The 15,456-nt window shown below is 60.1% G+C and overlaps 1 protein-coding gene across 7 annotated transcripts in view; it reads right to left on the reverse strand.

The window, feature by feature from the left end:
• Window positions 1-1,599: 1,599 nt before the first annotated feature.
• Window positions 1,600-15,456, reverse strand: part of ZMIZ1 (zinc finger MIZ-type containing 1) — a 233,198-nt gene continuing 219,341 nt past the window's right edge. For 6 of the 7 annotated variants that reach the window (XM_057734298.1, XM_057734299.1, XM_057734297.1 and 3 more), the window contains 9 exons: window positions 15,098-15,308; window positions 13,838-13,943; window positions 12,791-12,951; window positions 11,757-11,824; window positions 11,370-11,438; window positions 10,653-10,897; window positions 9,218-9,384; window positions 5,630-5,887; window positions 1,600-4,198 (listed from right to left, as the gene is read on the reverse strand). In XM_057734298.1, coding sequence (XP_057590281.1) covers window positions 4,091-4,198; window positions 5,630-5,887; window positions 9,218-9,384; window positions 10,653-10,897; window positions 11,370-11,438; window positions 11,757-11,824; window positions 12,791-12,951; window positions 13,838-13,943; window positions 15,098-15,308 — 1,393 coding nt within the window. In that variant the 3' untranslated portion in view covers window positions 1,600-4,090. The remainder of the gene's footprint in view (window positions 4,199-5,629; window positions 5,888-9,217; window positions 9,385-10,652; window positions 10,898-11,369; window positions 11,439-11,756; window positions 11,825-12,790; window positions 12,952-13,837; window positions 13,944-15,097; window positions 15,309-15,456) is intronic. The other variant, XM_057734300.1, reaches the window with a different exon arrangement.

Consider the following 15,456-nt stretch of genomic DNA (forward strand, 5'->3'; position numbering starts at 1 on the left):
GCACAGCCTCTCTGCGTCATGCTGGGTCTGAGTCCCCAGCACCCCCTGCAGGGCCTGACGCCGTTCAGGGCCCCCTCCCTGCCTGCCTGTCCACACCCCCACCCCAAGGCCAAGGCCTGCGGGAGACCAGGGTCCATCAGGAGGCGAGGACACTGGGCTCTGAACGTTCGCTTGAGCCAGGTGCCCTGGCGTCTTTCAGAGACTCCAGTGTCAGGGGCTCCTCCATCTTAACGCCCGAAACACCTGACTGCATAGTTTTCGTTCGTTTTGTTCTGCAGGGTGATCGGGCAGGGGTGGTGGTTACAAAGTAAAAACAGAAAACACCCAAACCACTCCTTAACATTCACAAAATCGCTAATTCGCCAAACCTTCATTTTTGTCCATTTATTTAGAAAAAAATTAACATGGGCAAATGAGATACCTCAGTGTTACAACAGAGTATAGAAATGTCTAGCAATAGTCAAATAATTTGATCTTTAAATACAAAATAACCACATGAACACCTAATATACAGGTTTCATCTGAATACATATTTATTAGATAAATATTAGAGGCTGTCACATCATCTAACTACATACAGCTTTGCAAGACTAGAAATCACAATTAGTTTTCTGACCAGTTTAAAGTATGAAATGATTGCATTGTACAGAGATGTACAAAGACAATGACAGTCGCTGTGGGAGTTACTTCAGGCGTCACGGTGGATGTGTTCATGTGTGTGTGTGTCAATCACCTGCGATCATGATATCAAAAATTATACAAAGTATGAATTTGGTTACAATTTTCTTCTGAAATCCCCGTTTCTTTTCATTATTTCCATAGCACCCTAAAAATACACAGGTGGCAGGACTAGTACACTGAAGCTAAATAGTACATGTAGGTAAAATAAAAACAAAACGGAACAAAAAAATTCCTTTCCACACAGAGTATATTACAGGAGTGAGACAGATGCAGAGACCTCACAGACGCTAACAGACAGGACCTAGTTTTTCCACGTTAAGATGGAGTTCCAAGCCTTTTTGTTTGTTTGTTTTGTTCCGTAAAATAAAAACAATACACATTCCGAGGGAAATGAATGCATCTGTGAACATGTCTCTATTTCTCATTTACATATGTACACACGTCCCTCGCGTCGCTGCTGCCCACGCGGCCCTGTCTGGGTGGGTCAGGCCGAGGGAGCAGACGTGTAGCTCTCTGGGGGTTCAGGGCTTCCATTCGGGAGAAAGTATTAGAAGTTTCTTAAAAAATAAAAATGGCTACAGGAACATGATACCTGGGTAAAGCTTCAAACCAAGAAGATGGGGTGATTGCTCGCACGTGGGCCTTCCCGCCTGCCCGCCGGTGCCCTGTCCATCCCGTGGAGTGGAGGCGGAAACACGCCTGTGGGCTGGGTGGGTGCTTGTCACGGAGAAGCGGCTTGCTGAGGCATCGTTTTTGCTGAGGTTACTTATGGCTCCAAGTCACCCGAAAGGGTCAGGGAAGCATCTCCCCGGAGTTCAGGACTGTCCCTGCTGGAGAGGCTGTCGTCACCTGAATATGTCACCGCCTGGGGCTCGTTCAAGCCCCGGACGCCTCGATGCCTCCCTCCCCACTCCCGCCCCCCCCCCCCCCCCCCACCCCGACCTGGCTCCAAAACCGCTCTGGAAGAGTACATGCCCAGAGCGCGGGCTGCAGGCACCACGGTTCTGGAAAGCTCTTTGCTGAACGTGCTGGTGGAGGCTCGATTGGGAGGGGCCCAGGAAACCCGCCTCCGGTGCCGAGCCCACGGCTTCCCCGGAGACGGCTGAGGGAGGTGCCTGGAGCCTGGGCTGTGGGGAGCAGACCGACCCTCTGCACTGGAAAGCTGTGCACAGGTCAGTGAGCCAGAGTGGGGACACCCCATAACAACCCGATGGGACCCCAGGCCTTTCTGAGAAAAAGCTGCGTGGCAGGAAGCGGGAACGTCTAAGGAAGGCATCTGTAAGTCTGTCTGGGGTGGAACCTTCCCAGATGGCCTGACACGGCTGGGGCTACTGGCCACTGGGCAGAGACAGCCACATGCTATCTGGCGTCATCTTGTCCCCACCAGCCAGCTGGGGATGGCTCCAAACAGCGGGTGGCCTGGTCATCTACCTCCTGGTACAGCCACCCATGCTCTTCATCCCGTCATCTGTACAAATGGCCCTGGTTGCTTTTTTGTTTTTGTTTGTTGTTTTTTTTAAAAAAGGGACTCGGTCTTTGTCATTGAGTCAAGGTATTTTAAAAACACCAGCAAAGGCTATAACCAGGTCATGAAAATGTTGAATATTATCAAAGACAATACTAAAATATTCACAAAGATATTTACAAAAGCAATTCTTAAAATAATTGATTTGCATACGGAACACCACGCTGTTTGAAAAAACCTCGACCACGGGACAAAGGAAAAGGGGCAGGGACGGGACGGTGGCAGCTTTCCTACAGAAAACCTTGTGCCGGGCCGTCTGGTGCAGTGACTGGACGTCAGCAGCTGGGGCCAACACTCCGGTCAAATCCAGAGGAGTGCTGGGGGTGTCCCCTGCCCCCAACAGAGAGGGAGATGGAAACTGAGAACACAGACAGTGGTCGGCGAGCAGGCGAGGGCCCCGGGCAGCAGCCGGGGAAGGGCGTGACGAATTACAGAGCGGATGGACCAAGCGACCCAATGGCCCAGCATCACAGGCCATGCGGCTCGAGGAGCACAAGGGAGCCTGGAACAAAATGGATGCGCAAAACACTACCCAGGAGACTCCGAGGGTGCGCAGTTAGTGGGATGGAGCAAAGCGTGGAGGAAAAACCAGAGGCTGCTTCTGCTGGAGCAGCCGTGTGGGGTGAGCGTTCGAGGACAGAGGGACACGGAGGGAAGGAGAGGCTGGCAGCCAGGTGCGGGGTCTGAGACAGCCACAGAAACACCACGTGATGCTCGAGGGCATATCACGGCACACGCGGCGACGGACTGGGCTGGAGCCGGGGCAGCCTTGAGCACAGGGACAGACCAGACCAGACAGAGGAGCCGGAGAGAGGACGATGCCCGGGGTTCCTGCTGCGGAGCCCGCGCAGCCCCTGCCTTTCCACCACCCACCTTGTCGTCCGGGTGGACACACGGGGCACTGGGACAGAGGGAAGTGGGCGTCCCACGTAACAGTCTTGGAGAGGTGGGGGAGGGGGGAGCAGAGGAAGGAAACAGAACGCATGGAGAGAAATGGTTCGCTTGCTGTCCAAGTCCACTGTTCCTCTTCTCCAGATGACTTTGTAGCTTTAAGTTATTGTCATTTAAAAACAGGGAGTGGCCTGGAGCAAAACTGTAAGTTGCCGGTTTCTATTGGACTCCAACTCTGGCTGGCGGCACCCACCCCACCCCCACAACTAAGGGCACAATAATTTCAGCTGGATTCTTTCTCTCTGGCACCCCCAAGGCTGGGCCCTGGCCTGAATCAGAGGTTGTGGGGCCCTCCTGGCTCCGAGGAGGCCCTGACTCCCTTTTCCACCAGTCCCCAAGCAGCAATGGCTCGCCCTCTCCCAAACACAGAATCTTATCTTTTTGCTCTGCTTTTCTGAGAGTGTTTACAGGGTATCCTGGCATAGAGGCCTGGGGTCAAAGTGATAACCTTGGCCCCTGAGAGTTCTCGTTCCCAGAGGTTTGTGCTTTTCTGTGGGGGGTGGTGGTGGCGGGCAGGCCGTTTCTCACTGCCACCCACCGCCGCTGCTCCTCCAAGGCTCAGGGCCGCCGGGGTCTGGGGGCCCCCCCTCAGGTTCACAGTCACTTGGAGGTGGCTCTGGGCCGGGAAGCAGGGAGACCAGGTCACAGTTTAGAAACTGGAAGAACCTGGGGGGCACTGGAGGGTCATCTGGAAGCCGCCGTCAGCGTGTGCCCCTCCCCGGGCTGGCGCCCCGTCCCGAGGACCATCTTCGGGGCCCACTCTGGGCGTGGGCTCCAGACCCGCACCGCCTTCACAGTGCGCCCTCCTGCCCCTCGACTCCGAAGGCCGCGGCAGGGGCGGTCCGGGGGCGTGGGCTCCCAGCGGGGAAGTGTGGGGGGCAGACGGGGAAGGAGGCCGCGTGGGGAGGGGTGGCCCCGACGGAGGGGTGGGCTTCAGTTGTTCTCAAAGAGAGACAGGAGGTCATCGTTACTATTGCTCGGCAGGTCGGGGGGATCCAGGTACGAGAGGAGCTCGTCAGGGTTTGTGAGTTCTGGAAGGAGCTGGAAAAGAAGTACAGAAGCCCAGATGAGGTGTTGGCTGAAGGCCGGGCTGGCCCAGGGCAAGGAAGGCAGGACAACCCCCAGGCCTGTTCTCTCGCCCTCTACCTGCCTCCTGGGGTCCCAGCCCAAACAGGGGAAATGAACAGTGCTGGCGGTCCCCAGATGCCCCCAGACCGCGGTGCCCGTCTGGGGCACACCCGCGCTCCTCTCAAGCCTGGGCGGGAGGGGCCCTTGGCTTATCCGCTGGGACGCCTGCTCATGAAGAGTGTCCCTCAGTCCCTGCCACAGGAGCTGGGGGGGTCGCGCAGGCCTCCCGGCAGAAACCATGTGGCTGTGCACATGAGGCTGGGTGGTCTCTAAGGCGCCCACCGCCTGCTCCTCTCCCCAGAGCTTCCCACGCCCCGCTGAGCCCGTGGCTGGCTGGCAGCACTGCCCGTCCCTGTGGCCCCCGGGCAGGGGCGACAGACCACCGCTACCCTCTACCGTGAGGTTCTTGGAATCTTTCAGTCACACAGGAGACCCTCATCAGTCTAAAAGCACCTGCCCTGGTCTGGTCTGGGAAGAGAGAGGGACAAGAATCCAAGATGGCCAAAAAGCCGAGTGAACCCCATTCACCACAGAGACTCTTGCTGGGGCTGGGAGATAAAGGACAGGAGTGACCGAGGAGAGGGCAGGCCTCCTCTCTGGGAATCCGGAGCCTAACGGGCGAGGGATGCCAGGGGCAGAAGTGACGTGTCCCCCCACCCCCGCCCCGCTTCCAGACCCCTCAGTTCTCAAAGGGAGTGACCCCTGAATCTCAGCTGCCTGCTTCCGCCTCGGTCACCCGCCCAGCATGACCCGAGGCCGATCCTCGTGTCACCCCGCGTGGGGGCCTCTCCCTGTGAGCGATGGAGCGAGCAAAAGCACAGGGCGTGGACAACACACAGACTAGGACCTGGAGACAGACACACACCAGCGAGACAGACAGAGGGACCCTGTCCCTCCAGCCCCTCCCCTGCCTTGGGCCAAAAAGTGTGGCAGACGCAGAGATGGCAAGCCGATGTGGGGGAAGGGGAGGTGCGAAGAAGGGCGGGGACCCTCTTGTGCTGCCTCCAGGACCGGCCCAGAGGGACTCTGTGAGGGCCTGGGGGAGGTGGCGCAGGGCTGGGCTGCAGGACTGTGGCCAGGGGCACAGGGGCGGGGCGGGGCCAGGAGGGTGGGGCAGGGGCCGTGGGACCCTTGGTGAGGCTTGCCCACGGTGGGGCTCCCTGGTCCTGGAGCCAGGGGAGGTGGGTTGGAGAGGCCCACCCTCCGCCCGCCCGCCCCGTCCGTCCTCACAGCTACACCTCCTCCACCCTGGGCCTCGGGGCCCTCAACACCCGCCCCTGCTCTCGGGCAGGTCCCGGTGCCAGGCCTAGCCCCAGGCCAAGGCACGTGGTGACCCCAACTTACATCCAGCGAAGGCTCCGGCATGTCGGACGCTCCCTGCGCTCCGGCCTGACCCTCTAAGGCTGAGGAGGGGTTAAAGGTCAGGTCGCTGTGTGGATGGTTGCTGGGAGCGGCCTGTGGCGGTTGCCGGGGAGGCTGGGAAGGAGGAGGAGGAGCCCCACTGTGATGTAATGGAGGCCCTGACTGGCTGCTGGGGTGTGGGACGTGCAAACCTTGTTGTATGGAGGGATGGGGCTGGTCAGAACTGCCAGCGTGGGGCATCTGTGGAGGAGGAGAGAGCAGGAAAAAGAAAGGTGAGGTGACAAGGTACAGCGACGAGATGCCTGGAGAAATGAAAACCAAACAAAACCAGGAAAATAACAAACCCCCAAAACAAAGCCACCCCTCGACAAAACTGAATGCTTTTTTTCTTCTGCAGAGAAACAAATGAACAAAAAAATCCTCCCCCCAAAACTGCCAGTCAGGGAGGCTGAGGCGACGTGGGGCCGGGAGGGAGGCGGCCAGGGGCTCTGAGACAAGCAGAGACACTGAGATCGGGGTCCAGGCCCCCGGGAGCCCCTCTGCCTCCCTGGCCCGGACACCGGCACAATGAACGACAGCAAGGGCAGGATGGAGAAGCGAAATGGGCATGTTTCCAGGGAGCGGGCAGGCGGGCGGGAGTGCTGCTGGCGGCGCGGTGCAGGCCCGAGCCGGCGTGGCGGAGCGCAGACACGGACGACAGCATGGGGCAGGCGTGCGGCTCGGGGGGTCTGCACCCCCCCGTGGGCCCTGGGCTGGGGGCGACGCTGGGTGCGCAGGCTCTGGTGGCAGCGGGGCCCCGGTGGAGGCTCTGTCTGCTGCCCCGGGGTAGGACAGAGTTGAGCCCAGGGTAAAGGAGCCGGGCTGGGGCTTCCGAGTCCTGCCAGACCTTCCCTGCTGGCTACCTACCTAGGCGGCAGCAGGAGTGCTTTGTGCTTCTCTCACAGATGACCTGGGCCACCCCCCTACTCCATGTGCACAGGCACTGAACCGTCAGGGCTATGGGTGGGCAGGGGACACGAGTGGGTGAGGTTTCAACTTCCCCTGCCAGCCTGTTTGCTGCCTCAAGCAGCCCTGCCTTCAGAGCTCAGATCTTGGAGTGAAAGGCCGAGTCCAAGTCCTGGCCCCGCTCCTGGCATCCCCAACACACCCCCAGCACCCCCTCATACTCTGCTAGTGAAGGGAGCTCACTGACTGGCCAGGCCGCTCACTTGGAATGGGCAGCCAGGGGACCAGATGTCTCCTTGGTCTTTCAGCACCCTCCTCCCCGCCCCGTCTTCTGGGCCACAAAGAGACACTGACACTTCCTTTGTGTGTGTGGAAACAGCAGCGGCACCATCCCTGACCTTCTCCAGACCCTAGTTCCTCTTCCTGTTTCTCCTAAAAGCTGCTCTCCAAGCCTCACTGTGGGCTGGTCCCGGTGGCCCACTGTAGCACAGGACCCCGCCACCCCGGGCCCTGAGAACGGGGGATGACTACTTGACCTTGATGTTGGTGACCCTGGGGGACCACGTGTGGGATGCACACAAAGTAAGAAGGACCAGCAGGGGCTGGACAGACGGGGCCACCACAACCGTCAGGGTGAGGCCAGCCTGTGACTCCCCCCCACGCCTGTGGCGCTCCACAGTGACTGTTCTGGGAAATTGGGGGCAGCGAGGGGCGCCACACTCCTGGCGCAGCCCAGCCCCAGACAGACAGTCCCCAAATCTGTTGACACAACTACCCACCCTTGCCGTGACATCTTGCCAGATTATCTCAGAACCTGGAGGAGCAGGTGCCCTCTGGGACCTGCTGACACACCTGTCACCCTCCCACCTGGCACGGGAGAGCCTTGGGTGAGCCAGTGCCTGGCTGGAGCCCTCCCATCAGTCTGTGTGCCTGGGAATCCTTCCTGGCCTCCTGCTCAGCCGGGTCAGGCTGCTCTGGTTGGCCAGGTGTGGGGGCGGTGGACCTGTGATTGCACCATACCACCTTGCACAGCTGTCCTTCTCGGTCCAGTTACAAACTAACCAGAAATGGGCAAGGACAGTGCATATCTGAAAAGCTTCCTGGGGGGGCTGTGAAGTCAACTCATGGGCTTAAGTCCCTCTGCAAAGACCCTGGTGGCGGGGCTGACAAGGCAGGAAAAAGCCTTGCTGGACGCAGGAAGCACGTGGCGCCCCCGCCGCCATCTTCCAGTGCTGGGAACTGTGAGGACTCAGAAGGTGCCATGTGAACGTGGAGCAGGGCTGTGATCTGGGTGATTCCTGGGCGTGGAATGCTGAGGTCCTGGGGAAGGGGGCCAGGAGAGAGGCCCCCAGAAACTGGAAGCCCCACGGGGCAGAAAGTAACTTGCAAAAACATGGCCGAAGGCCCGTGAGAGCAGCTCTTTCCGCCTTGGCATTCTGGGATCCTGCAGGAAAGCTGCTGCAGTGTGCATCGCCTGTGGTCCTTCTGGTTAACAGTCACTCCTGCTGAGAACCGGTGGATCTGGTGCACAGGATGGTCCCTGGCCCAGTGGTGGATGCTGCCCAACTCCATGTCAGGTACGGGGAACACAGTGCAATCCAGAGGCCTCTTCCTTCCAGGCCACGTGATGGAGAATTCAGGAGCTTGGAGAGGCCCCTTCAGGTACAGGCCCAACTCCATTGCCAGGCATTGGGCAAGACCCCTGCCCCCTCCCTCTGGCTGCTGTGGCCCAGAACCCACCGCCAGGCTCTCAGGGACTGCCCCTCCTGCTCAGATGAGAGACCAGGGACAGAAAGAAGGACCGAGACCTCAGTCTTCAGCCCCTGGGCCACAGTCTCCACAAAACCCCAACTGTTCTTTCTCCATCCAGGCACTGCCAGAACTTTCGCTCCATTAGCACGAGGCCCACGTCTGTCTTCCTTACACCTGGCCCAAGGCACAGCTGGGAGACCAGGCTCGGAAAACGTCTGCTAGATCAAGTGGAATCATCCAGCACTGCCTAGATGAGGACTTGGGAGGTGGTCAGGCCTCTGGATGGCACTGGACACCTCACCTGAAGGGGCTTTCTCAGCAATATAGTCTGTGTTAATATGTGAAACAGGACGAGAAGTGAATACTCTGGGGATAAGTGGATGTCCTCATGTTTCTTTTTGCAGGAGAAGGTGATAGCCTGAAGATTCAGACCCCTGGGGAGTAAGTGCCTGGGTTTGGGACAAAATTCTAGATGGTTGGAAGGAGCTACAGTAAGTCAGCATAAGAGTGAGTGTAAGAGGGGGAGAGAGAGGATGGGTGTGTGTGTGTGTGTGTGTGTAGGACGTGTGCCGGGTGTATGGGGGCGTGGGGGCCTGTATGTAGCATGCGTGCAAGCAAGAGCCTGAAGCTTCCCGCACCTGAGCTGTCCTGTGTGAAACAGCCAAATCCAAGGACACTGATGGGCCACGACCCAGTCTTAGTCAGGCCTCCCTCTCTCTCCTGGGTCCCGAGACTCAACTCTCAGTCCCCCGCTTTGCCTGGGAGGGAACTAGGCAAACATCCGAAAGGTCCAGGGGAGCGCTCTGTCTCCGTCAGCCCCACACTGGGGCTGCGGGGGAGGTGGAGGGTCGGGGACGAGGAAGCGGTACTCACAGTCTCCTGCATGGGGTGACTGAGGGGCTTCTCGAGGGTGGCCATGTTGTTGGGCATGTCCGGGGGGTGGGAGAGCTGGGGGGGCCCATGCATGAAGTCGTTCATGGACGTCCCGCCGGGGTTCCCGTGGGGGAAGTCAAAGTTGCCATGGCCCTGGTAGTTGTTGCCTGGGGAGGGAACAAGATGGGGAGGGGCGTGACCCAGAGGGAAGACGGCCACCCCGGGGAACGCAGAGCGTGTAAAGGAAGACCCCAGGCCCGTCCTCCTGCGAGGCTAGCGTTGGCTCCTGCAGCCTCAGGCCGCAGGGCTGTAGAGCGGGGCGGCGATGCAGCCTCCTCCCGCGGGCCTCGGCACCCCAGGGCGTGCGCTGGTCTACAGCTAGGAGCAGGGGCAGAGTGGGAGGAAGGGGTGGGTCGGACTCTTGTGTGTAGGCGGACGTGGAATGAGGCCCAAGTCTGAACGTTCCCCAGGATCTGCGGAGCGAGGCTCCCAGACCTACTCCCCCCAAGCCCCCACGTGGCTGCCCTCGTCACTGGGACGACCCAGGCCCAGAGGGGGGAGGTCAGAATCTGCCAAGTCCACAAAGAAAGCTGCGTCCGAGTCCAGACGACACTCTTAGAAGCCAGCTGCCTGGCCTTCCAAGCCACTGCTCCCTCCACCACGTGGCCGTGTGAGAGCTCAGAGGACCAGCAGCCTGGAAAGCTGGGCACTCGCGTGCTGTGGGACTCTGGCTAGGAAGGCTAACCTCTTTGGGCCGCTAACCATCCAGGAGCCCCAGGGACCTGCAAGCAGCGATTCTGTGCGGAGCAGCCACACCTGGTGTTTGGGGGGTGGGAGTACTTTCTGGGAACCGAGGGCCGTGCGGTATGGCTTGGTCTGGGCAGCGGGGAGAGTGGGGGGACAGTGATGGCAACCTTGGTAGCCAAAGGCTGGCGCTCTCGGCCCCTGGACTCTGTCTCTGGAAGGGCGGGAGAGTTGCACGGACAGGGACAATATGTAGATGTCGGGGGGAAACATGGGAGGGCCAGGAACTCCAGGGGGGAGGGTGGTGCTAGTGCCCCCAGCGAAAGCAGGCTCTGAGGCCCCTGAGCTTAGCAGCTGCCAGCCTGGGTGCTCCAGGAGTCAGGAGAGGAGGCTGGGCAGCGTGGGGTGCGAGAGGCGGGAGGCTAGCTCAAGGGGCAGCTCCCCTCTCATGCCTTCCCAGCTGGGCGCCAACCCACAGGGCTGGATGGAACCAAGCAGCTGGATGGAGAAGGGAGGATGGCATCGCACAGGCCGCCGTACCCCCACGTCCAGTGATGTGGGATGGTGTTTTGGGGGTGCATGTTACTTCTGCCTCTTCACATCACACCCTCCTTGCACCTGCCACCATCACCCCAGAAATCCCGGGCCCCTGCTGGGGCTTCTCCCTCCCTCCTCGTCGGCCATCACCCACCTTGGCTGCTGTAGTCGTTGGAGTTGGTGCCGCCGGGCGGGGGCGGGAGTGGATAGGGGGATGGGCCAGGGCCCAGGGCTGCGATCATCTCCATGACGTTGGGCATGATCATCTGGCTGGGACTCATGGTCTTGAACCGCTTGGAGGGGATGCCGTCAGGGTCGTCCTTAATGTGTAGGTCTGACTTGATGGGCACCGGCCGCCAGCTGCACGTGGGGTCGATGGTGACCTCCTCAAACTCGGAGCTGCGGGGAGCAAGGGGGTAGAGCTGAGGCGCTGCGGTACCAGGCTTTGCACACAAGAGCCTCCAGCTTGGACAGACACTGAGATGTCCTTGTCCAGGCTTCCTCTGCCCCCATTCCCACCACACACTGTATAGGACAGAGGTGTGGGGGATTTTTACATCTTTTGAGAGATGGGGAGATTGAGGCTAGGAGAAGCAGGTGGCCGGGCATGGGGTAGCTGGCCCCAAGGCGTGGGCACTGCGGGCACTGTCGGCTTCTGCTCTGGCTGAGCTGGGTCCTTTTTGGAAAGTTCATTTGCTTCCAGGTACAGAACCCCTTAAATTTGCAGAGAGGTGAGGGATGTGGGAAAATGGTCTGCTGGCCAGTGGAGGATAGGGTAACGGGGTGCTCGCGTACACACCTCATGCAATCCAGGCCAGCGTCCCCCCCCCCCCCCCAACCCCCGGCCCTAGCATGGGAGAGGCCCACTTACTGTTGGATGGCATTCAGGATGCCCCACATGTACTGATCCACCTCCAGGCCCTCGAGCAGAGCAGTTTTACTGGAAAAGGAGAGAGGGAAGCTTGGCCTTTGCTCCTGGACCTAGCGGGTGGGAGCACAGCCCACTCCTCCCCACGGTGTCCATGAGACCCGGGCCCTGCCGCTGGTTACTGCTGGGGGTGCTGACAGGAGAGGGCAGCCTTGTGACAGCTTGATACAAAGGGACTGTGCACAGCCCCTGTGATCTGAGCCCCTCTGCTGTGCCTGGGTTCTCTCATCTGCGTTCAGGGCAGGTGGAGGTGGCTAGACCCCATAGAGGAGGGCCAGAGCTCCTCCCGCAGCCAGGTGACAAAGCTTGTGCTGATGTGGGATCACTCACTTGCACACAGGACACCTCCAGGTCCCTCTCTCACAATTCAGCTGTAGGTACGACTCCAAGTCAAAGCACTGCAGAGGCCAGGAGACACAGACAGATGAGACCAGGGCGCTCAGAAACCTTTCAAATGCAAGTACCACCGCCTCTGGGACCCTCATGAAGACGTCCCACCAGGGAGGGAGACAGAGGATGGGGAGACCCAGGGCTGGGGGCTGGGTTAGGTGATGATCTTGCCGATTTTCTGCTGTGCATACAGCATACAGGCCCCATGGAGCCCCTGCAGGCCTGTGCCCAGCCGTCCTCATACCATCCCCGTGCCCCAGATGACCTGGGGCCCCCGAGAAGCCTTCCTGGTTCCCCTGCAGCCACCGCTCACCAATCCTGCCCCATGACAGCCCCTCCCACTGGCCCAGCCCAGGCATGGAGGACACACCCCATCCAGTTCATCAGTGTGCGCCAAACAAAGCGACCTGCTGCCCTTGTTTTCCTGGCGGAGGAGGCTGGAGGGGAGGGAGGCTCCCGCCCCACTATGAAGCCCTCAGAGCCAGCTGAGAGGGGGTGGGACTGAGGGTGGGGCTGAGGGTGAGGCTGGCCTGGCCCTGTGGTAGCCCCCACCCAGTGAATCCCACCCACCTGGCCTGCCGGCATTTAGACACCTAAACTGTGACAGTCACTTGGCCGCTCCCTGAGCACCTGCTCGGGGCAAGGCCTCGGGACACAGCAGCGGACCAGGCAGCGGTGCCCCTGCTTTCAGGTTCCCCACCAGCCGTGGAGGCCGGATGTGCTGGACTTCCAGCTGGCATCTGACATCTACCAGGGCCAGGACAGTCTAAATTCAGTTCTTACTGCCCCGGGAACCTGGCTCCGAGCACACAGAGAAGGTGCTCGGAGGATAAATGATGGCAGGACTGAGTGAGTGAAACCAGCTGCCGACGGCCACGGCATCCTTCCTGCGTCAGAGACGGGCCCCCCTGACCGCTCTGCCCACCCCTTGCCGTCCCAGCCAGACTCCAGGAGGCTCCCCCGGGACCACTCACCTGGACGTGCTTGCAGTCATGGCCTCGGGCAGGCAGCTGGATGCGCCGGAATGTGATGGGGCACTTCAGAGACACCTTGATGGCTGTCTGCTCCACGCCATCCTCCCCATTGAGGGTCGTGTTGCCTGATGAGGCGGCCACGCTGCTGAAATTCCGCTTAACTGTGGGGCGGAGGCACAGGTGGATAAAGAGGGCAGGGCTGTCCTGCACACCCCCCACTCCCTCCAGTGGCTGATCCACACCCTGATTCTCCACGCCCCCTAACACTGGGAGGTCTCATGAATAGGTGCAGGGCGTCCCAGCCTAAGCGAAAGGGAGCTCAGCACGCTGGGGGCCCTGGGACGTCCAGACTCTGGAATGACACTGCACGTGTGACGCGGGTGAAGGGTCCCTGGACGTGGCCATGTCAGTCCCTCAGTCTCTGCGGTTCATGCGCTGTCTTCACTAGGAAGGCAGGACTTTCTGCCAAACCTGCAGAGACCCAATCTGGCACTTCACTGATTTTCTGGGTCAGGAGGAGAACCCACCGGCACCTTTGCACTTAATTCTCCAAGTGTGGAAACAGTCTGGCGGGATTCTAGGGCTCAGGACGTGAAGAAGCACATTTGAAGGGGGAGCAGTGGTGTCCTTCCCTGCATGGTACCCCCGACCAAGTGTCTGCACCTGGGACTCTGAGCCATGTGCCTCCCTCTCAAGTTAAGCTTGGGCTGTTGAGGTGGAGAGGCCAGTCTGCGATCTAATCCTATGCTTCCTTCCTGATGAAGAATCCCCTTCTCCACTTCCTCCCATCTTTCCGGGTGATCACCTTCTCCGGGAAGCCTGCCTGGCCTACCTACACCATAGCATCTTGTTTTAATCGACCTCACATCCTGGGATCACAGTACCATGTACTCATCTGATTGTCCCCACAGCCCCAGAGGAGGTACACTGGAGAGGGAGAGGGAAGGGCTGGTGCCAGGGAACACTCAGGGCCTGGTGGTGTCAGGTCCAGGGGACAATGAACGTGGAGGGACTGGGGTTTGGTTCCAGCCCCGAACCCCTACTCACTTTTCGTGATACAGTGCTCTGCGGGCAGGAGCCGCTTCTTGAGGAGGCCTTGCAGCACGGAGCGCACGGAGGGCCGGTGGACCAGCTGCAGCACGAAGAGGTGGGACTGCCAAGGAAGAGCAGAGGCTCGGTCCCTGCCGCGAGGCCCCCACACCTGCCCACCTGGGCCTCCGCAGGCCTAGGCTGCTCCCCCCACCCCAGAGACTAAGTGCAGGAAAGGGCCCCACGTCCACAGTGATGTCCCGCTAGGAGAGGGTCCCCTGGGACCTAGGAGAGAGCCTTCAAGGCCCAGGATGTGTCTTGGGACCTGTGAGCTGGGGACCCAGACCAGGGTCACTACCCAGGGAGAGCTGTTGCTGTCTATGCCAACAAGGCTGACTCTGATGCTGAAACACCCCCGGGATGAGGTTATGAGACACAAGGCATCAGGACTGGAGCCAGACTCACTCCTTATCCTTGCCCGCCACTGTTCCCCATCATGCCTCCTCCACCCTTCCTGCCAGAGGGTGCTGTCCTGTCTTCACTCCTCCAGGAAGCCTTCCAGGACTGCACACCCCAACAAGCCCCCACAGGCTCCTCACTCTGACAGCATCCCCAGTGCTATGACTCCTATCTCTGGGTGGCCTTGGCACCCCAACCCTCAAAAGGGCAGGACCAGAGCTCTTCCTTCTTCCCCAGGAAGGTCAGCAGGGCGGGGGCAGGTGATCTGCAAATCCCTGAGCGAGCCCTGAGTGCCAGGCTCTGATCCTGGGGGACAGGGGTATGGCTCAGACGTGGTCGCAGGTCAGTGAGTCACAGGGGACACACACACACAGCTCTGAGACAGCACGGCTGGGTGACGAAGGGAGGGAGTGAACTCCAGACCTGGTGGAGTTGGGTCTTGGGGGAAAAGGTAATTAGAACACAAAAGTAAGTTTCTTGCAAAAGAGGCATGAGTGGAGCCTAGCTGTGAGGGACACACAGAACTTCCCCAGGGGAAGAAGGTGGTGGGCACAGGAGGTGGTGTCTGGGAGGAGGAGCTACCGGAGCAAGTGGAGGTGAGTGTGTAGACAGAAGGGAGGCTGTGGTACCAGAGGTGAAAAGGCCAGGCCTCGGGCCAGAACACAGCGGCTTGAGTGTCACCCTACAGTCCTCGTGGGCACCATGGCCTATTTCTGGGGTACTCCTGAAAGGTCACGCTGGGAGCTGTGGGGAGGGGGATGCAGACCCCGCGGCAAGGCCCAGGGAGGCTGAGGACCTCGGCCCCACCGGCGCACTCACGCAGCAGCAGGCGGTGACGGTGATCTGGATGGTGTTGCGGCCCGGCTGGCACACGTGCTTGAGGTGCAGGGGCTTGTGGGACGTCTTGTTGTCGCCACGCTCGATGGTGAGGGGCGTGGCGTTCACGCTGACCTGCACCGAGGCTGGCCAGTTGGTGTTCATCTGCCGGTCCTCGTGGTGGTAGCACTTGAACTGCAGCTCCAGGTCGGACCTGGCGGTGGGGTGAGGCTCAGGGCGGCTCTGCGAGGGGGCTACTCGTGGCCTCCGTGACCCCTGCCTCACTAAAACCCCCCATCATGTTGCTGAGAACCCCGTCCTCAGCCACAAAGGCTCCCCCAGCCTCCTCGAGCTCTCCTTTC

This window comes from Hippopotamus amphibius, chromosome 5 (genome assembly GCF_030028045.1).
Source record: "Hippopotamus amphibius kiboko isolate mHipAmp2 chromosome 5, mHipAmp2.hap2, whole genome shotgun sequence".
NCBI classification, from domain to species: domain Eukaryota; kingdom Metazoa; phylum Chordata; class Mammalia; order Artiodactyla; family Hippopotamidae; genus Hippopotamus; species Hippopotamus amphibius.